General features: G+C 39.4%; 1 protein-coding gene across 1 annotated transcript; it reads right to left on the bottom strand.

Annotated features, from left to right (window-relative positions):
* Positions 1–561: 561 nt before the first annotated feature.
* Positions 562–21,637, bottom strand: GPR37 (G protein-coupled receptor 37). The gene is made up of 2 exons (XM_002752056.7): positions 19,580–21,637; positions 562–2,139 (listed from the first exon to the last, which is right to left on the bottom strand). The coding sequence occupies exons 1-2, from the start codon at positions 20,597–20,599 to the stop codon at positions 1,321–1,323; spliced, it is 1,839 nt and encodes a 612-aa protein (XP_002752102.3). The 5' UTR covers positions 20,600–21,637; the 3' UTR covers positions 562–1,320.
* Between the last annotated feature and the right edge of the window lie 1,832 nt (positions 21,638–23,469).

Here is a 23,469-nt window from a genome sequence, read left to right as displayed (position 1 = left end):
CCAGCAAGAAAACTGGGTTCCCCTATAACAAGATTTTTCTGAAGACAGACATTCAACTACTCATCTTCTTTGGTAGCTTTTACATATCACTGTGTCACTAGGTCATGGTCTCTGCCATCTGAGTTAGACATGTGTCCCACACCACAGGCATCCTATACAATTGCTGCAATTTAAACTCCTGAAGAGGCAAAAGAGGGGATCCAAATACTCCCAATGGAGGAGGTTAGGTTTTTTAATTCAGAGTTTATGAAGTATCAATTTAAAGGTAGTATTTGAATGTTCTCATAAAGATATATGAATATTTTATTATTCCACTCCTATACTTTCATTGCACTTAAAGAAACTAAGTTGTATAGATTTAGTCAAGTTTATTTTTCAAAAGGAGAAAAATTAGAACTCAGAGTGCTTTACGTAGGATTCACAAAGCTTCAAAGGTCAGTGTTCAGAGGAAATCAGATGATAACTGCATTTTAAAAATTCTTGATTCTGCCCATAATTCCTCAAGGGAAAACCTGTAACTCTATGCGCTACTTAAGAGTTGAATTTTTAAAAAAGAGAAACTTTCTTCCTACTCTGCTATTTATTCATATTTTATAAATATTCAGAAGTAATTTGACATATATACCTGAATATTTAAAATACATCTTTGTTTTAACATACAATATAGTTTTATGAATCATGCATATAAAATACTGCTATTAGAAAAACTTCTTAATAGCATAATGATTACCTGCCTTAAAAGAAAATATATTATAAAATAGTAAGGCCAGTTTTACATTGTGCATAGAACCAGTAATTGGATCTTTAAGGCAATTAGAAGATTTATTGAATATTAGTTAAAAGTAGATTGACAATGACATTAAAGAATAAAGTGTAATTTATTTGGTGCTACTTTGTGAATGCTTCCAAGTACAAATCATCTCACGATACCATATACAGCATACTTTCAATCACAACTCAAATCGAAAATAACCTACAAAATCACGTGGCTATAATCAATATACAATAATTGTACTTTTAAAAGAAGAAAAGATGTTAGGAATTTTAAGTTAAGTTGCAGTAACATTTTTCAAATAAAATATTAGCACCGTACCAGATAAAATCATCTAAAACTATTGGTCTTCTCATTCTTCTTAAATAACTAAATAGAAACTTTTTTTTCGAAGCACAAATATTAATTTGTAAAATCAGTTCTACAGCAGTTAATATTTCTTTATTATTTCTTTTTTGCATTTTTCCCTATAAGGAAAAATATGAATTAAAAACTTTCACGGGATATGAAAATCAAACAAATAAAATGACCCAACCAAGTACTGCCCTTCAGCAATGAGTTCCAACAGAAGCAAAGGTGGACATTTCACGGCGGATGGTGCTGAAGGGCGAGAGTTCGAGTTCTGTGGTGTACTCGTTGTCATTGTCATCACTGGTCACCGTTGAAGACTTCTGAATGCATTCCTCACAGCAACAGCAGCAGCACTCCATGAAGGCCCGACTGAAGGGTTTGCAGAGACAGAAAAGGAGGACTGGGGTGACACAGGACTTAAAGAACAAAAGGAACTGGCTGATGATGTTAAGGAGGTCCATTGTCTGCTGCGAAACCCCTGTAGCCATGTAGGCAGTAACAATGTTGCAGATATTTTCGGGAATAATGCAAAATCCATATAAAATGGTCAGTGCCACTACCGTACAGTTCATCTGGCTCTCTAGTTGAATCTGCCGCTTATTCCCTCGGGTACAGGCTTTCTCTGCTTTGCGGATTTTCCTTGCAGTCACCAGAGAGCAGGTGATGGTGAAAAGCGTGGGCAAACAAAAGTAACATCCAAAATACCACCAGAGTCTCGCACCGTCATAGGTGAGGGCTAGAACATAGATGGTGTCCGGTAGGTCAGGAGAGATCTTAATAATGCACCTTTCCGCTGGAGCTTGGTCGCTAAACCCCAAATCCTCCTTGCTCAGCTGGCGGAGAACAACTTCTGGAAGTGCTAACAGTAGAGCTCCCACCCATATCACAGCAAGTTTGGCAGTTGTTGAAGAACAGTTTTCGATCATTTCATAGTACATCTGCACATTGGTGGCTGCTCGGAAGCGGTCTATGCACAGAGCACATAAGGTGAAGGTAGTGACTCCCAGGGAAGCGACCTGTGGGGGAACAGAGAAGACACTTATTCCCGGTGTTCCCCGAAAGATCAAAGCACTAGGAAGTACACGCAGATTGGCAAAACAGTAAAATAAATAAATACATCCATAAATAGAAATAAGAGAGAGACAACAGTTTTCTAAATGAGACATGGGTGAGTGAGTTCAGGACGTCAGCTGAAACATTGTAAGCATCAAAAAAGAAAACAAACTATAGTGAAGTGTCTTGGGAGTCATGGAGGACAGAACATTTAGAACTGGAAGGATCCATGAAGATCAGCTAGTCCAGTAGCTTTGTATTGTAGATAAGAATCCAGAGACACTAAAAATTGTATTCACCATGAAAATGTCTGCCTCTAGGAGATCTAGATAGTTAGGATAGTGCACAATATCCCATTTTCATTACTGACCAGGATGCTCATGTTTCTCCAGAGTGAGGGTCAGTCGTGTGCCTTACACACAGCAAACACTCAAGAGCTTATTTATTGTCTAGAGCAAATTTATTGTCTCCAATGGACTAGATAATTAGAGAGCTCCTCCAATTTTTCCTAAATGCAAAATAAAGTATTTCAGTATTATTTTCAAAGGCATACATGTATGGAAAACAAGAAAGGAAAATTCTCCAGAGACCAACATCCAAAAGAAAACAAATTTCAAACAGGTCAGACACCCCTCCCTGTTCATGCTGCAGGTTTGCCCGAGGGGCACCTGCCAATCCTGGTGAGGGTTTCAAGTTAGTTTGAGCTAGAAAAATGGGTGGGGCAAAGTGCCCAGGTACACAGAGGCAGGAAGCAGAGATGGGGTCAATGTGGGTGGGGATTGGGTCAAGACCCCCGATTAATTTGGAACTCCTCAAATGCTGACATCTGTAGAGGTGTAAAGGGAAAAAAGAGAGGGAAATAATGAATAAATCTGCCTGTATGATAGGATTTGGGTCTGGATAAACTGGGAGGAAAGGAGGGAAAAAATGTCAAATTCTAACCAGGAGCTTGAACTTACATGGTGTTAGGGTGAAAATTTCCAGGATCTATGTGGCTCAGAAAACCCAAAATGCAATTTAAAATAATCCCAGGCACCTGGTAAAATCAAATGTAAATCCTCTCTGGAAGAACGCACTTCAAAACCAGGCTTCAAAAAATCCTATAGTTAAAATTCAAGGGACATGAGTTGATAAAATCAAAAATCACAATATGCAAGAGACAATTAGCCACTATGAACTTATATGCCAAAGATACAGAATCAGACATAAAATAAATATATTTATCATAAAATAGATATGTGTATCAAATTTAAATAAATAAGAGATACTAAAACAACAAAAAAAATAGAACATGTAAAAATACATGAAAATATGCAGAAAAGAGCCAGAAAAATGTCTTGATATCCCAAGCACAGGAAAATTTTGGAGCAGAAAACTCTTTGACAATAAACACATGAAAAAATGTATTCAAAAAGGCTCTCTTCTTATACCCATATAGTTCAGACATCTAAAAAAATCAACATTTAAAGGTTAAGAACCAAAAATATATGCCTATTTTTTTCACACAGAGGCTTTCCAAGAATATAAACACATGTTCCTAATGTAAGCATGCTATCATTCATTTACTTACAAAACATTTATTAAGCATTGTACATGAACTCAAATGGGATAAATAGATACATATCCAACACAAGCACACATTATTGATATCAACTCTATGCCAAGCACTGCACTTGGTATCCGGAAAACAGAAAGTTACAAGAAGCAGTCCCTTCCCTCAAGCATATCATAGTCAACCAAAATGGAGGGAATGATCCTCACAGTTAAACATAAATACAGCAATCACCCAGCAGCATTAAATCTACTCACATATTTTGGGAAAAATTTAAGTAATTTAATATTTAATAAATGTAGTCATTATTTGTGTATTTAAACAAGAACAATGAGTAGAAGGTAAAATGTTAATAAGGTGTTAGATAAAATATGAGATAAAAAGAAAAATCCCTGGGTGGATGGAATGCTTTGGTCTGCATCTCCAAAAAACTAGAGTATATGGAGTAGATGCATTCGCTCTCACCTGCCTGCTGGTAGTTAGATTTAAGAAGCACAGTTATAGGCCATTCCCTGGCAAAGAGGTAGAGGAAAAAAATATATAATTATTTTTTATTATTTTTATTGTACTTTAGGTTCTGAAGTACATGTGCAGATCACGCAGGATTGTTGCATAGGTATATACGTGGCAAGGTGGTTTGCTGCCTCCATCACCCATCACCTATATCTGGCATTTCTCCCCATGTTATCCTTCCCCAACCTCTCCAGCACCCACTGTCCCTCCCCTAATCCCCCACCAACAGATCCCAGTGTGTGATGCTCCCCTCCCTGTCTCCATGTGTTCTCATTGTTCAACACCCACCTATGAGTGAGAACATGCAGTGTTTGGTTTTCCGTTCTTGTGTATAAGTATAATTTTAATGTCTAATTTTTTAAAAGTCAAAGGGATGATGTTGACAAAAGGGAAACCATTTGTCATACAATTTTAGTACTCAAAACATTAGTTGTTTATCTACTACATTCAAGCTGTCACTCTCCCCAGAGCTGTGGCAACTTGCCTTGTGGATTCTGAGAATTCCAATGTCAAATATTTCCTCCTTATATGCTACCTATCAGACGGTGTCTACTTGTTCTAATATGGAAAATAAGGACATTGTGTCTATGCCCTGACTACTCCCATAACTAGTAGTGAAGATAGTCTGAAAATGAGGTATAATGAGGTGTTAATGAAATAAAAAAATTGACTGGCAAAGCTGTAGATCAGTGTCATGATTGGGCTTATAACCACAATTCTTGTTCTCTAAATTTTTCAGAATGTCTCCCATAAACATCAGTATGGGAAACATCAACCTAATATGACTTCAAATAACAAAAAGAAATCTCCATTTTCATCTTTTAATAATTAACTTCCAAATTAATAATTGTTCACATTGATGAAAATTTGTTTTCCATGTATGCTGGAGGCACAAAATAATTCGAAAATTGAGGCCCACCTTGTACAATTGTCTTATAGTCATGTTTTTAAATGTCAGCAATTGCCATACTTGGAGACATCTAAGAATGCTGGCCACTTTCTACAAGTCTTTATCAAACAGTATCATGTGGAAATTACAGTACATTAATTTATAGATTTTTGAAACTTGGCATTTGCATATTAGTTTTTCAAATTTTTAATTCATTTCTCTTAAGTCTGAGGGGAAGAAAAGCAGCTTCTTAAACTATCAGAAACCCTCAGCAAGCCTTTCTGTGCCATCTTCACTAAGGCAGGTCTTTGTACATGTTTCCCTGTCACTTTGTAACTTGAGTTAGTGCACAAATACAAAGCTACCAAAGTTTATGCAATGCATTCTTTTGAAATCATGAATAGCATTTCTATTAAAAGGAAAGCTCATAACATAAAAATACTGAAGACTCTGAGGAGAGGCATCTGTTAGAGGCTCAGAACATCTATTTGCTCGGTGGTTTTCTATCACTATTGCAAAGAACACTCAATGCACAAAAGATAGCATCTTCTCTGCTAATCTCCCTAGTTTTAAATCTAGAGATTGAAAACATGTAGATCAATGATCACAGATGCTAGTATTTGCATGCCTAACTCCAGGAAGTTACAAAGTGTTTAATGAAAGGTAATGGCAAATGCATGTGGGTGGACATGTATTAAGATGGGTGTGTTAGATTACCAACTCCTTAGATATCAGAGGCTGTGCTGCACATCCGCTCTTAATTAGAAGATGTTAACTGCCTAAGAAAGCAAGGCAGTGTTTTTCCAGGTTGTTTACCTTCAATCTCATAAGATAACAAAAGCCAGGACAAATGTTAAGCAAGATTTACATGTGTTCCAACTTATCATCAGGAATTCTACACTGTATTTTATCTGAAGATGCTCAATTCTTCAGTCCTATTCCCAAAAGCTTTAGTACTGAGTCAAAGGCTCAAACATACGTGATCTGTAGTACTTTTGATAAATCATGAATTAAGGAATTCTTCCCAGTTTTCATATACAAATTTCAAAAAAAGCTCCTATATCAAGGCTCCTGTTTTCAAATTGCACTTTTCACTCACTCTCTACAGTTGGATCCAGCTGCAACAGGGTAAACAGTCCAGAAAGGTCACAAGAGCAACGGAGAGAGTTGCTGAAGGAGCCAATGAAGAAAGTAGCAGTGCTCCAAATGCAGACGGCACTTGAGATGCGGTTGCCAAGAGCAACTGCAGCCCAAATGCCAGTCCTAGACATCTACTCTCTCCTGCTGCCACTGCCTGCAGTGATATTACTTCAGATCTTTTTCTGTAAATTCACTTATGCACTACATTTTATGGTGTGAAAGAGCAAGAAATGCACAAAGGCCCTGTCAGTACTTTCCCAAATTATTTACAGGAGGTTTTAAACATGTGTAAAGAATTAACTGCACACCTCAGAAATTAATTGATAAAACTCATCCAAATAATGAGTGGTGGTCTAATTTCTGCTTACCCAGACATGAAATCTACCCATGTAATTAAAATTCCTCGATGTTGGAGCAACATGAAAAGATTTCTATCACAATTTTGAAATATACTTGTTTACATACAGCTTATTAAAAATTCTACCAAGATGAATAGTGCAATTATGTGCAATTATAAAACTACATCATGAATGCCAGATCTTCTGCATTTAATGACCATATCTGATTGCTAAAATTCAATATCACCATGAAATATGCTCTTGGGAGTAAAGCTGTTAAGCATTGGCTTAGATGGGTAGTTCTTTGAAGCAACATCCTGAGACACGGAATGAGTAAGATGCAATCCCTATTAATTAAACTGCAATGGGAGGAATAATTAACAGCAACAAAAGCAGAACTGTAAACACTTTTCATAGACAAGACTATTAATTTTCAGAATTTCAAGATCAGAGGAAAATTAGAAACAAAATTTTAACTATTGGGGAAAATAAGATATTGAGCATTTTGAGAGGACTGGCACTGGAATACAGAGAGGGCAAAGAAATAAAAATAAACAACTCTAAGATCTTTCAAACTACAATGTTCTGCTCTTCTTTGTGTCCCAGAATAACAACAATAAAGCTCCTTCAGCTCCTGCCCAGTCCACATGTGGAGCAGTGAGCCTCATGAGCAGTGAGCACATGAGGAAAGTGAGGGCTTTAGGGCCACTCTTCTTGATCACCCCTAAACTGTTCCCATTTTTGTATCGTTATGACGTTATTGAACATTGCATATTACTTGCAAAAAGAGCACTGGATTAGACAATGCTATATGTTTGTGTCTTGTTTTTAAGAGAGAGAGACAGAGAGAGAGAGAGAGAAAGAATCTATAAAATATACTGTAGCTGCTGCTGGGAACAGCAATGAATAAAGCAGGAATTTTGTCCTCAAGAGATTTGGAATCCATGACAGAATTTCTTGACTATCTCCCACCTGCTACCATGTACCCAGTAAGTTGCTTTATATATGCAATGACTCATGACAGTCTACGAGGCAGACAGCCTTGACTAACAGTATCTGGCATGCTTGCTGTGACTCCCCTTGATCTGGGACATATCCATGTGTGCCTGGAGACTGCAGCTGAGAATCACTAGTTTAACAAGATTGGAAGAGAAACATAAGTTCACAATATCTCCTAGGGAAATTGCTACAGATGCCTAACTAGCTTTACAGGCTGACCAATTCATAAAACCTCTCATGATGTATAGTTGCATTTCAAGAGATAAGATCTAGTTCTTTTCAAATATCATCTATGTCTTATTTAGTCGATTAAACTAGGATAGCCTGGGGATTGTCAGTTTGAGTGGTTATTAACAACCCAGGACAGTAATGATTTGTATTTTAACTGAAGTATCTATTTAAATCCGTGGGATACAAGGATGGTGCAAAAAGGCAAGAGAACTTGAAGACCACCCAGAATTCATGTCTAAATGTACTTTTTGTTACTCTTGACATACACAGTAACCCTCATAAAGTTGTAAAAGCTTGCTCCTGTGTAGGAAAAAAGATAGCCCAGGAAGGACTGCCATTAGCTTTGTATGTTACTTTAGTCATTTATAAAATCATTAAATAAATCAGTTTGAATGGGTTTCTTAAGTTTTCTCTTATATGAAAATATAGAGATAATAAAGAGATAAATTTTCTCCTATATTATAATGATACGATCATTTTAGAGGTAAAATTTATGCTATTATAACATTTGCTAACTAGGAGATTTATAAGGTACTGAAGAATGAATACTAAATCATACTCAAATCACTCATATTATAAAATAATTTTATTGTATTCTATATTTTGAATGTTTTTCTAACTCTAACCAAACTCCATTCCGAAGTCATCTAAAAAGGTTTCTTCCTAATTACATTCAAGGTGCAACTGACTCCACTTAATGATCCAGATATTTCAAGCAATATTCAATACCTGACAGATGAGTTCTCATCTTCTCCTTGCCTCAGTTTTCTTAATAAGGAGCAAGGTAATATGTACTTCTCCCCTTATTGTGGATGCTAATATGATATGTTATGAAAGTCTACCCCAAAATAAAAACAGAAACCTACAAAACATGGAGGATTTTGAAAATATAATGGAAGTTTTTGTGAATGGCTTATTGAATTACCTTTTAAATTTTGTTACAGAAAGAAACCAACAAAATACAAGTCGTTTGGTTAGGATAATGAAGGAGTACAAATACAGTCATCTGCATGGAAGGTTCCTTATCTAGTCCCTTATCACCACTGGCAAGATTGAATTTAAAGAAATCCAACTCCGTAGTTATGAGAACCACAGACATACCTCAGCTTTCAAATAATTTGTCACTCTGTTAAACTTACATTTAGGAGATCATGAGTCCCAAATTTTGGTTCAGCACCTATGCTGTCCAACTTAAGACAGCTACTTTACACCACTTAGGAGAAATTAACCCAGTCAGTAAGTTACATGGCAACAATGAATGACTTTGGAGAAAGATTCAGAGTGAAGATATCTCTTGATAAAATAAGAAAAAAATGTATTGCTCTTTCCATTGCAAGGTAATTTTAAGTCCCATGGTTTCCTGGGATTGGGAAAATGTGGCACATATACACTATGGAATATTATGCAGTAATCAGAAACGATGAGTTTGTGTCGTTTGTAGGGACATGGATGAATCTGGAGAACATCATTCTCAGCAAACTGACACAAGAACAGAAAATGAAACACCGCATATTCTCACTCATAGGCGGGTGATGAAAAATGAGAACACATGGACACAGGGAGGGGAGTACTAAACACTGGGGTCTATTGGGGGGAAAAGGGGAGGGCCAGCGGGAGGGGGAGGTGGGGAGGTTTAGCCTGGGGAGAAATGCCAAATGTGGGTGAAGGGGAGAAAGGAAGCAAAACACACTGCCATGTGTGTACCTATGCAACTGTCTTGCATGTTCTGCACATGTACCCCAAAACCTAAAATGCAATAAAAAATTAGAAAAAAAATTAAACTTGTTATTTATTCCAGAAAAAAATAATAATACAAACAGAAAGAAATTTATAAGGCAAAATACTTAACAATGAAGGTATAAAGCATACTTTATAAGTCAAGATATAGATAGATTTCATTTTTCCCATTGCTCAAGTTTCTAATTCAAAGCAACTATTAGGACCTGAGGAACCCGGGCTACCATCACCAATTTGTACTACATTAAATCTCTGTTCATTCAAAATTATATGAAGAAAGAGCCCATGGATGCTTTATGAAAAACAGTAATCTACAGTGATCCTGTCGTAGCTATTGCTGCATTTCTCAGAAGCTTACTGCAGACAAGTAAAAAAACAAACAAAAAGATGAAAAATGAGAGTAAGATGTGAAATAGCACAGATCCCATAAAATATAAGTCGTGAAGTAAATTGCGTCTTTTGCAAAACTTTCTGGCACAAATCAATGATAACACTGATGTGGAAAGAAAAAATAAAACAACGTCCTTCTCTGCAAAATTTCCTTCCTATGAAATTGAATCGACATGTTCAAGTACAGTGAAGTGACTAGAATACACCGATTTTTATAAAATAGGAAAATTTCTAACCAAGATCTCGATAATTGTATTCTAGCCTAGTTTATATTTTATATAAAAAATCTTTAAGTGCATCTTATGTGCTTTCCTTTATGTGCTTTCCTTTGTTTACAAGTAACCCTCAAAACAAGGGCCTTATTGTTAAGAAAACCCATTCATTTGGGCCGTGAATGATAACCTATTATGTCAGTGGTTACAGGCCTAACAACTAGTCAGGAAAAGAGCAGGATGAGCACAGGGTAGAACTTCTAAATGGCTGGAGCTTGTATGCCTTTGGCTGCTTCTTGCATTTTTCCATTATCCTTGTCCTTGCAGCACTTCAGGGCAAGTTCCCATGGGAGATACTTGTTCGAGCACTAGTGGGGTAGCACATTTATCAGAGCCACTGTTTATCAGACTGCTCTGAATAAGATGACCTTTTCCAAAAGGTCTTCCTTTTGGAGTGCATGCAGGTCATGATACTATGGCAGTGACACTTCAATTCATATTTCTAAACCAATAACAGAGCAAGGAGAGACTCTCCTCGCCCCTCACGTGCACACACGCACTGCTTGTGCACTCTCTGGAATGAAACTCTGGCAGCATAGTCAAAGAAAGAGAAGGCTTCTTATCATTATCAACTGATATTTAGTCTGACATATTCACATACAATAAATATCCATTTATTTCTATTATACCCAGACTATTCCATTTATACGTAATTCCCAATGCCGTGGGGAGAAAAATATTTTGAAGGCATCGACTATCAATTGTCATTACTGCCTCCTTCTCCACCTTCTTTTCTTTTGCCCAAGCTTGATATCACGCTTTACTTATTTTAAAAGCCAGTTAAGACTATTTAAAAATCAACATATTCTCTCAAAACTTGTCTTGATTCTCTAAGAACTCTTTCCTTTTATAGTCCTATCTTGAATTAAGTTTCTTACCAATTATGACATCTATAGCACAGTGCATTCCTTACATGGTTAAAAAATTCATTTAACTACAACCTAACATGTTATAATTCCTATTAATCTATCAGGTGTTTATTAAAACAAAAATGTATATAAAGCAAGATTAGCATCAGTTTGTCTTAAGATATAAACCATCTATATTAGATTCTAAAGATTCCATGTTTATTCTCAGTACTTACAAAATCATCTCAAAATGTAATATTTCCCCCAAGCCCACAGGCCAGTTTTCAATGTCTGATATTATTATAATGTTCCAAATCAATCTTAAAGTGACCTGGAATTTCAGTGGTAACAAATTTTTACCTAGTTCCCTTTCTGACTAATGATACTGATTTGCATGACTGTGGACTCAAACTAAAAATTATTTGTAGTTAGGTCATCATGATTTTAATGAAACTGAGAAACCATATTTTAAGACAAAATTTATCTGCTTTTAACCAAAATTTTACTATTGGTAGTCTGTTAAGGAAGTTTCTTTCTTGATTCAATCTTATTATAAAAGGCAGTTATTTCTAAATCTCATATCTTGATGTGAACTGGCTTATCAGATGCTATTCCCATATACAAAAGATTTGACCTAGGGAGACAATAGTAAAGATAGGCCCTGAATATGGGACTTGATATTAGGAAGGGGCTATTTTGAGAGAAAAAACAAGTAGACTCTATTCTACCTGAGTAGAGACACAGACCTAATGAGAATGTCTCATTCTAGGCAGGGATCAAATCAATTACCTTGGCCTCATTAATGAATGCTAGGAACCATTCAAGTGTACAGACAGATAACACTGAAAACTATCACAAATTCACAAACCAAAAGTATTCTGTCTCAAGAACAAGCCTAGCACAGTGATCATATCCTGTGTTTTATGGTAGTTTTATGAAAAGTATCTATACCTACTTTGCAAATAATAAAAAAACCCTCCATATCTGAGGTTGCAGTAATTCCATTCTTGACTCCGCTCTGAAATTTTGGATGAGATCATCTCTTCTGGCACTAATACTGTTCCAATTAGAATATTTAAGAGTTAGTCTTGGCAACAAGGTTGAGTTCATTATGGGACCTTGGCAGGTCAATTCTTGGGAAGTGAAATGACAGGCGCATCCTGGGAGGATGTTGCAGAAATGCCGAGGCAGAGACAAATGGCACTGCATAGCTGCCTTCCCATCCCTCTCCCACAATCTATATCCCAGACACAGATCCATGTGCTTCCAGTGGGTTACTGTTAAATCGGGTCGCAGCACATGAGATGAATGCCATTAAAGGTGTAAAAATTGTATCAAGGTTCATGCAGCCTAAGGATGAAAGCAAAGGTAGACCCTAATCCACTCAGCCTTTGGTAAACTCATAAGCTCATATCTGCTTTACTTCTGCAGACATGTTTGCTTCCTTGTCTCTGTGGAAGGATACTTGCTGACATAAGAGGATACATTGGAAGCCTTCAGGAGCTCAAAATCTTCACTCTAATTATGTGCTTGAGAGATTATTCCAATCCTTGAGGCAGTCCATTCATTATGCTCCCCTTTCCTTGACTCTACAAGGGGGTCTAAAGTATCACCCTTGTCCATCTTCTTTCTTAGGTTCTCTAAGGTCGAATTAAACAATTTGTATATGTTTTGATAGTTTCAGAAGAAAAGGACTCAATGTAATATACTGTTATTACATTGTCAAATAAACCATTCATGTAAGTAAAATGTTTAATTTTGATTTGTTTAGTGTCCTTATAACTAAAGAGGACTAATTGTAAAGCAGAGATAGTTATCCTAGGCACTGGCACAAATTCCATATTTTAAAACAAATTTCCAGTACTGAACAATCTGCTGAATTGTTTTGCCAATTATTATTGTTATTTCTATCCTGGGAAAACTAAAGAAAACAAAAAAGCAAGAATTAAAAGATTTTCCTATTTGTAACTTTTCATCATGGATCTAGGCTGTATGGGCATAACAGTAAGAATATAATTGAAAATAATTGGAGAAAGCACAGTTTTCCCTTTAATTTCTCCATCTTTGGTCATAACAAGTGCAACTGTGACTTGACCCATTTCAGTGCCATTTCTGAGCTTCCATGATGCTTTGTTCAAACCTCTATTATAATATTCATCATGGTATAGAACATTACTTTTCTGTACTTTTAATGGTAGTGGCTCATCTGTGATATTCATCTTTGGAATCTTTTCCCTGCTTCCTCTACTGCCTTCTTCTCTTGCCTACTCCTAATATAGTATCTCACAGAGAAGAAAAGCCAGGTAAATGTTTGATAAATCAATGAATGGTGAGCAATGAATGAATGATGACATCTATAGAAAAGGATAACAGAAAATAATAAATTATTCATATTTCTTTAATCACTTATTGGGTGCTGCTGTTTTATACATAATTCTTAAAAGCTGATGGCCACACAATTATCTCTAGAAGGAAAGTAAAAAAAATCAATTTTCCTATTTACAGTTCATTGACAAGCTTTAGAAAAGGATACATTCTTATTACAATCAATAGGTAAGGAAACTATTTGGATTTCTTATTTGAATACTATAAAGCTTTTCTGTCTTGTTTAAGATCCAAATTCAGTTAACTTCACTATACACCATTTAGGAATGGAGTTATAAATAAAAGCACACGCTAAGAAACTCTTTTCTTCCTGTTAAGAGCTAAATATTTTCATTTGCATGGGAACATAGAAAATGATTACTAAAAGATTAATGGATGTCATAAAATATTTGTTCAGCACTATTCTCATATATTGAGTACATTTTCCCTGAGAATACTATTAGTAACTTTAAAATTGCTCATAAAACAGTATGTTTCCACTTAAAAGTCCAGCAGAATACCTAATGGCTAATCCACCTCTCAGAGAAAATTTACCATATGCCATGATAAATGTTCTATTACTTGAATGCAGGCGTTCTAGGGAAATCTGTGTAGAATCGGATAGCTGTATGGCACTGCCATCTTCAACCTCCAAAAACCCTTCCTTTCTTACTTGTCAGTGCTAGCTACAATCTAAGGCAATGAAAGAGCCATTTGTTCCATTCAATTTAAAACCAGTATTTCTAAAGCCATTGGAGAAGCTGGTCCCTCTCATTAGAAAAGATTCTTACTTGTCACAAATTATCCCCAGACCAGAGGTCCTGGTAAGACATGTTCCCTTTATTCTCCCTCCACCTCTGTGCAGAAGTTTTGTATCCCAGTAAAATAAAAAATACAGTTAGATCTGGGGTTATCTCACTATAATTATTTGAAGGCTTCTGCCCTACAACCAAAATGAAGATGTGAGTTTTTTAAACTAAAGAGAATCTCAATCATTCAAAACCCCCAATTAATGTTCAAACAGACCTTAATCTGTTACCTAGGATCTGGGACAGATGATACCTTGATTCTGACTTACATTGAATAATAAGCAAAGAGCTGTTTCAGTTGCCATATTCGATGTCTGAATTATTTGATTTTTTTTTGACAGGGTCCCACTCTGTCACCCAGGCTGGAGTGCAGTGGCATGATCACAACCCACTGCAGCCTCAACCTCCAGGGCTCCAGTGATCCTCCCCCCCAGCCTCCTGAATGGTTGGGACTACACCATCACATACCACTAATTTTTGTATTTTTTGTAAAGATGGAGTTTTACCATGTTAGCCGGGCTGGTCTTGAACTTCTGGGCTCAAGCGATTTGCCTGCATATGCTTCCCAAAGTGCTGAGATTACAGGGGTGTGCCACCACACCTAGCTCTTATTATTTGGTTTTAAACACTTGTTAGATTCCTAAGTGAATGGTAGGTATGGTAGGGAACTCCTCTGCCATTTTCCTATTGCAACCCACACCCACATGTATCTCCACCTCCACCCATACACATAAGAAGCACACTACATATAAAACTATTGTTTTGAGTATAGTTTTTTCTTGTGACTATGTAATAAATCACTTTAAAATGATGTGTCTAGGAGGATGGCCATCATCTATCCAAAATTTCTTCTCTCCCATCTGGCTTTTCCTACCATTTCATTTGTCCTTGGTCTTTATGAGATTTATTACTAGGTCATAAAGATGTCATAATCCTGGAATAGAACCGGAAAAGTCATCAACTACAACAGTTCCCAGAACATTCTTACTCACAGTAATATTGAACATCATAAAACTTTCTTCTCACAATAGGCCCTGGAAGCTGGATGCTATTCTCAAGCTTTAGGCCAACAAATTAAAATAGAAAGAGGAGTTGAATGCAAATTACAAACTGTATAATTTTTACTCAAGAAATATCTCCTATTTTTCTTGAACTCCCAACCTCATGTGATCCACCTGCCTTGGCCTCCAAAGTCCTTGGATTACAGGCGTGAGCCACCACGCCCGGCCCTATTTTTCTACACAAACCCAAATCTCCCCCAGAATTCCATGATTCCCTTCAGATTATGCTAACACTCAAGCTGTAGAGGAGAAAGAATTGTGGTAGAAAAAAAATAAAGCAAAAGAGAAGATGGGAGAGAAAAATTGTAAAAGTCAACCATAATCAATTGAGGATAAAATTTAAAATTAACTATGAAAAATTTAAAAATAAAAACACTGAAAAAGGTTAACCATGGTACTGGAAAATGGTAAATTACCTATAAGTAAGAAGGTATCACACATGGTTAGAAAACAGGAAAAACAGCCAAGAAATAAAATAAATACAAGAAAGTAACAAGTGAAGGAAAGGCAAAATTTAGAAATATGAAAGGAGACAAAATGTCAAACAATTTTTAAAAGTCTTGAGGTCAGAGGCAAAATTTTGGAAGATTATTTGGAGGAAGTTCAAACAAATGTAATATATTTGTAATGTCCTTCACCAATCTAACACACTTTACAATTTTAAGAACATAAAATATAACCTATATAACTTTTTGGTCATTACAGTAATCATGTTTGGCACATTAAAAAGCATAGTTATCTCAGATTATTGCAATTTTAAAAATTTCAATTAACTACCTGTTGCAGAACTTACTGACACTTTATGAGAAACAAGATGAAATTTAAGAATAAAAGAAGCTATACATTTAATTGTATAACAAATGATGTTTATGAGTTTTTATCTTTTTCCTGTCTAGTGGATAAAAAAATTTTTTTTAAGATGCCAAGGAGGAGAAAGGAAAAGAAAAAACTCACTGGTTAAAACTTGTGCTTCATACATGTTTGTCTAATCAGCAAATATAAATATAAAGCATTGAAACTAAGGGTCTGGTGGCTAACTAGGTATATATGTTTAGAATAGTCTCTGAGCTGCATATTTCATCTTTAAAATGAAGGAATTGGATTAAAACATCATCTATGTTTGATTTAACATGATTGCTCAAAATCTACTGTAGTGGATGCTGTGGTTTCCACCCAGACAGCTCCCTCCAAAGTCCCTTAAGAATGAAGTACTGATTTCTCCAGCTGCTGGGGCTATTGGTTGATGGTGCTTAGCTGCATCCCTCTCTGGGAATTGCCCTTGACCAAAGAGATCCAACCAACTCAAGGTTATGCCCCATCCTGGGAGCAGCCTCACATCCAATGCCCTATATCTAATGACTAGTCCATGAAGAAATGTAAAGGCTGAGCCTCTTTGACTCAGTTTAGGATATTTCTGCATGGACATCCCAACCCTAAAGTTCCTAATGGCGTCAGCTGAGGACTTTGTGACAACTGCATCACAATTCAACTTCTCCCTTTGCCCAATCCTGTTTTCTTCCTTCCCTAATAGGTGTTGAACCTGAGAGCACAACCCAATAAGCTTGATGCCCCAATAAATCTACATCTCAGGGTCTGCTTTTGCAGGAACCCAACATAGGAGAGATACTAAATATTGCTTACTTTGGTGAAAACATCAGTGCCTCCTGGAGACAGAAACACTTTCATTTTGAGATTTAGACTGTAGTTCTTGTTCTCAGTTATCAGGAATTACGAAGCCAACAATATTGTCCAATAATTATTTTTATAAAATATTATAAAATTATTTCAGAGTGATATGGTTTAGATAGAAATATAGAAATGCTACATATTAAGATGTTCATTCACTATTTTAACAATAAAATGTATATTATACTCTAATTAAAAAAAATAAACTAATGATTCTCTAAGCAATCTTTGATTCTTTTGAATCTCATGATTCTCTAAGAAAAATAACCCCTATGGCCAGGCGCAGTGGCTCACACCTGTAATCCCAGTGTTTTGGGAGGCCAAGGCAGGTGGATCACAGGTCAGGAGTTTGAGACCAGGCTGACCAACATGGTGAAACCCATCTTTACTAAAAATACAAAAATTAGCCAGTCATGGTTGTGCACACCTATAATCCCAGCTACTCAGGAGGCTGAGGCAGGAGAATCGCTTGAACCTGGGAAGCAGAAGTTGCAGTGAGCTGAGATCGCACTACTGCACTCCAGCCTGGGTGACAGCGCAAGACTTCATCTCAAATAAGTAAATAAATCAACCAACCAACCAACCAACCAACCAAACCTGCACTACTAACTGAAAAATAGAGAAAGCTATTAGGATCGGGAAAAAACTAAGCAAAAATACAGAGAGTAAAAAAAGAGATTTGACTAATAATAAAAGATAAAGCACTCTTGAGGAGCTAATTAAACTAACAAGTGAAACACAAATGAAAGAAAGTATTTTTACATTTATAAAAACTCAGAATTATGGAGAAGGAAAATTAAAATGTATACATAATAAATGCCAGTGCTTAAAATGCATGCGTATATCTCATTAAACTAACCAAAGTTTTTATATTCTTTCTTGAATTTGATATTCTTTTCTTTTAAGGTGTTCTTTCAAAAACTTTGGTACTTTTTCTTTCCCCAATTTCTTTTTTCTGTCATATTGTCTTTCCCTCTAGCCTATACAGATTTCTACATGTCCAATACATTTCCAGTGAGATAAACCAATACATTTCTCTTTCATTGAGGCACCTCTCTTGCCCACTTTATACTTGTCTCTTTCTTGCATAAGTCAATTTCTTCTGATAAAAAAAAAAAAAAAAGGAAATTTGAAACTGACCTTGAAGAGGCAGTTGGTAAATAGACACATATTCTCTAACATGAGTTAAACTACCACCTTCACGATTCAAAAATGAACTGTCTACCAAACAAAGTAGATGTTTCAGAGATATGCCAAGTTTGCCTGCAAGAGAAATCCAGGTTGCTGATAAAGTTGCAACAGCTGATTTCGTAGTCATGGAATGTTCCTGCACCTGATCCCTGTCAGGATAACAGAGGGTCTTATTTACTGTCTCTTGCCTTGCTCCATCTAAGTAGGTACTGTTTTCTGTTCCAGCTTTAGGCCTGGAACAATGTTGAACATAGTGTCATAGGTCCTGGTGCCAGACAGGATCAGGGGCTGTGGAATAGTTACAGTTTCCCTTCTTCTGCTTCCACAAATGAAACGGACAGTCTGAATGGAGAAAATCAGGGGCCAGCTGGCTAAAAACACAACTGACAGCAAAACACCTGGGCCCCTTCCAAGAGCTGGTGTTAAAGCAAGGCCATTTAAAGAGCCAATTCCACCTACCACAATAGCGGGCCAGGACACTAGCTGTAGGATGAAACACCTCAATTTCACTCCACATGATTTTTGTTTCCAAAGTTTGGAACCTCAATGTGCCCCCGTCTCAAGAAATTTTCTAGTCTTAGGGTCAAGCCCTTAAAATAGCCAATTTTTACACCCATCACAAATGACAAATGTATAAATTTGAGAATGTTAAACAAATTCCGTGCCATGGTGGCCAAAGTCTTATTTTTGCTTAAGTTCACGTGCGTGCGCGCGCGGGCACACACACACACACACACACACACAATTAAGAAATCAAGAAGGAAAAAGAAACAAATGACATAAGAATTTAGATGTGACAGCATGGAAGACAGCCAGACACTTAAGCTAATTTGATAGGTTAATAATATATCATGAGGCCAACTGACAAAGAAACATAATTTCCTTCCTTTCTTTGTAAAAATAATGTGACTCCAACCTTGGTGTTTAAGAAAAAATGCAGTAATCTTGGAGGAAAAATCACGTTGAAGCACTAGATAACTAGTAGATAAAGGCTAATGATTTTTTTTTTTTTTTTTTGTAGGCTCTGATGATGACAACCGTGGGCTGGCCATTTATTTAACCCTAAAATCTCTAACAAGTGCCAAATCAGAAATATGCCTATCACCATATTCAGGGAGATAGATTTATACTCCAAACAATTATATATATTGTGAGATCATCATTCTTTTACAGCCCAGGTGCAGATGAATTAGAAGGTGATTTAGCGAAGCTGCCTCTTTTTGTATATGCACATATGCATAAATGACTGGAAAGAGAAACGAAAGAGGGCTCCAGATAAGCAAAGACATTCAGCTAGGTCCGTGCATCCAGCAGCAGTTCTCTGTTGCTATAATCCCGGAAACAGATAAAGCCAATAGCTTGAGACCCCCTGGAAGGCATTACCTCTATATAGGGCACGATCTTGCAGGAGAAGTCCTCCAGCAGCCACTTCTTGGTCAGCTCGTGGAAGATGACCAGCGGAAGGCAGAAGAAGATGATGAGAAAGTCCCAGAAAGCCAGGTTGGCCAAGAGGGAGTTAGAGATGCTCCGCATGTAGTAGTTGTGACACACGATGCACATCACCGCCAGGTTGCCAATGATGCCTGTCCCGAAGATCACCACCGACAGACACATGACCGCGTAGGCTCCGTAGGATTCCTGGGTCAGCGGGTAGAAAGGGTTCTTCAGTCTCACGCGCCGGTTCGTGCTGTTTCCACGGCGGGGACCCCCAGGCTCATAGATTCCGTCACCCAAGGACCCATTCTGGGCCAGCGCCCGGCCCGGGAGTGCAATTATCCGCCCTTCGTGCCCCGCTGGTCCATTGGCCGTCTTGGGTGAGGTCTTGTGGTGGGAACCCTGGAGTTTCCCGACTCTTCGTGGCCAGTAAAAAAGATCGCTGGCTCCGGGCACTGTCTTCACACTCTGCTCCTGGCTGCGCCCGGAAATGCCAGCTCCTCTGGTACCCTTCTCTTCCTCCTCTGAGATCTGAAGGAGGAGCTGGAGGGCCGTGGGGTTCCCTCTCCCCAAAGTTTCAGGAGGCTCCTGGCCCCGAGCACCTTTCCACCTCCAGCCAGGCAGCCTGGTTGGAGGTGCAGGGACTCCGGCAGAAGACGCCTCCGCCCCTCTGCCTACACCGGGGCCACGACCCGGGGCCGCCGGCAGGTCCCAGGAGGGCGCCGCAAGCACAGCCGCCTCCTGCTCCTCCCTGGGTGCACGGGCTCGCAGAACGTCTCCTGCAGAATTGCCCGGTCCCCAGGCGTCCCTGCTGCGGCGCTGGATCACTGTAGGTGAACAGCTCTCCCCCAGACAAGTTTCGTTCCTGGTCGCAGGGGCGAACCCGAGGGCAGAAGAGGCAGACAGCTTGAGCAGTAGCAGAAGCAGCAGCCGCGACACGCGGGCGAGAAGCGCGCCCGAGGCTAGCATGGCTTGGCGAGGACACACCCGGCAGCCGCGGCTCCTGCTTAGGATCGACACCTGCTGCCGAAGTTGCTGCCGAGAGTTAGGCACATGTCACGTACTCACCCCCGCCCGGTAGCGGGGATCGGAGATTACGGGGATCGCGGAGGATGGGTCTTGGGGGTCACACACACGCTCCCTACAATCCTTCCTCGTTCGGCATCTTGTGCATTTCTCAGCCAAGTTCAGTCCCAGCGAAGTGTGCGCTCCAGGGTCTGTAGAAGGAATGGGCTACTCCCGGCGGCTGACCTTGGAAAGTTGCAATCTACACCTGACTGTTGATTAACGTTGCGACTCGGGGAGCCCGGACGAAGCCACAGGCTCCACACTGCCTTTGGGTGGGGTGGTGGCCTTCTTGGTAACAGTTGCTCTGCCTGGTTACATCCTTTCTACACTGCTTTATCCAGTTGCAAGCCGAGGTCTCTAGAGGAAAAGAAAAACAAGTCCCCCTCCCGCAGACGACCGGCAGTCACAACCCCGCTCCCAGCTCGCTGGAAACAGGTTGCAAACCGTCAGAAGCAGCGCTGATGCGCCGGCGAAACTCTCGCCCCACCCAACCCCAGCGACTTGCGAGGCTACTGCTGCCGAGGAGAAGGGGGATTCCAGCCCCGCCGCCACTGCCAAAGTTGCTTCGCCTCCAGCTCTAAGTTGACGACGGGGCGACGCGGGCTGCTGGACAGCGTTTCGCCGCAGAGAAGGGAAACGTGGGGAGAAGTGGGAGAAGAGGGCGCCGCTCGTCGGTGGACGGTGCCGCCGGCCGCGGGAGCTCGTCACTGCCACAGCCGGCGCTGCCCGGGCGGGGAGGGTGGTGCCTGGAACCGCCGCGGGCCAGGCGGTGCGCGGCCGGGTAGGGGAGGTGGCCCGGCCTCTCCCCGCGCTCCAGCCGCTGCGCGCGCCCCCGAAGCCCGACGCTCGGCTCCTGGTCTCCTCCCCGTCCTTCACCTCCTCCTCTGAGAGATACTGGTTTGTGGGGAGACGGGATCCCCTGGTGGTTCACCACTCACTAAACCCACACACGTTTCATTCAGGCCATTTGTAGCGGCTTCCACTCGGAGGAGCTGGGAGGGAACAAGGGCGGAGGCGCGGAGCCTGCGCGGCTTTGAGGCTAGGGATGGGCGGGACAGGTTAATTCCCCAGATGTCGAAACCGGCCAGACAGGTCCCGGAGCCGTGGCTGGGTGCGGGTGCGGGGCGGGAATGGGGAGTGGGGGAAAACGGGAATTCGAGTGGGGTGGGGAAGGGAAGGGAGGAGGGTAGCAGGGGAGAGAGCAGCAGGGTCCCCTCCAATCTGTCGCGGGTGATGCGCATGCCCAAGCTTCAGCTGGGCGGGGGGCGGGGGTGGGGGTGGGGGTGGCGCGGGGAGCAAGAAGGTGAAACCTCACCTTCTCAGGTATTCCCCAGGGTGAGATAGGAGAGAATGGGAGCTCAGAGGTGTCAGTCATAGAGAATTACTAGTTCCAGGATTGGGATGCCGAGGGGGAATGCTCAGGATGCACCATTGCCTTGAACACCTACCATGGGTTACTTCGTAGCATCCACAGCACAGTGGAAGTAGTTGTTTTTCATGAAGTAGTGGGAAATGACTGGAGGCAGAAAATTGCTTGAACAGCACTCCCAGCACGGCTGTCCATGTCTTCCCAACCTTTCTGCTATACTCCACAACCCTGTCAAAACTGTCAGGGTATAGCTAATAAAACAGACAAGTTAATGAAGAGAAAAAGATACAGGAAAAAATAAACACATCCTGAATTTTTTTTAAAGAAACACATTTAGAGAGAAAGGAGAAAATACAATGGAACATGCGATACCAATTGTGATAAATAGAATAATGGGCCCCCACAAAAGAGGTCCAAATCCTAATTCCTAACACCCGTGAGTGTGTTACCTTACAGGGCAAAAGGGATTTTGCCAATAACATTCAGCTAAGGCTCCCGAAATGGGGAGCATATCATGATTACCCAGGTGGGTACATTATAATGACAAGAGCCCTTACAAATGAGAGGCAGGAGGGTAGGAGTAAAAACAGAAACACAAGCCAAGTAATGTGGGCAATCTCTGGAAGCTAGAATGGGCATAAAAAAGTATCTACAAGCCCATTTGAGACTTCTGACTTCCATAACTATAAGATAATAAATGTGTGTTGTTTTAAGCCACTAAATTTGTGGTCATTTGTTGCAGCAGCAATAGTAAACTAATACACCATTAATCTAAAAATGGAGACAACAGGAGTGATTGTATAGAAAAATATAAACTACCAAAAATAGTTTAAGAAGAAAATTTTTAGAAACTGTAATATAACTATAACATTAAAGATATCAAATCATTCATCAAGATCTACCCAGAAGCAAGTATTGGACCTTAGCATATTCTATGGAATAAATATATATTTATACAAAACATTTGAAAGCTACTCAGTTCATTTTGTGAAGCCAGAATAACCTTAATATCAAAATCAGACAAAGCCAGAAATAGGGAAAAAAATAAGCTAATAGCACAATTCATTTGTACATTAATTTATTCATTTATATACACTAATTCATTCTCTCAAATTCACTATTTCATTAGGGAAATACTCTGCTCAAGTTACTTAGGGCAGAACAATGAATAAAATAAAGTTCTGCTCTCACTAAATGTATATTTTTTGTGTATTCATAAAAAGGACTAAATAGGCCGGGCACGGTGGCTCACACCTATAATCCCAGCACTTTGGGGGGCCGAGGTGGGTGGATCACAAGGTCAAGAGATTGAGACCATCCTGGTCAACATGGTGAAACCCCGTCTCTATAAAAATACAAAAATTAGCTGGGCATGGTGGCGCGTGCCTGTAGTTCCAGCTAC

The sequence above is a fragment of the Callithrix jacchus genome, chromosome 11 (genome assembly GCF_049354715.1).
Source record: "Callithrix jacchus isolate 240 chromosome 11, calJac240_pri, whole genome shotgun sequence".
Taxonomy (NCBI): Eukaryota; Metazoa; Chordata; class Mammalia; order Primates; family Cebidae; genus Callithrix; species Callithrix jacchus.
Note: the sequence above shows the minus strand (reverse complement) of the source record. Positions and strands in the feature narration are given on the sequence as shown.

Excerpts from the sequence above, each read along its gene's own strand:
- GPR37 (XM_002752056.7), bottom strand. The coding sequence starts at position 20,599 with ATGCTAGCCTCGGGCGCGCTTCTCGCCCGCGTGTCGCGGCTGCTGCTT. Across the intron at positions 2,140-19,579 it reads AGATCGTGCCCTATATAGAG|GTCGCTTCCCTGGGAGTCAC; the intron begins GTAATGCCTTCC and ends GTTCCCCCACAG.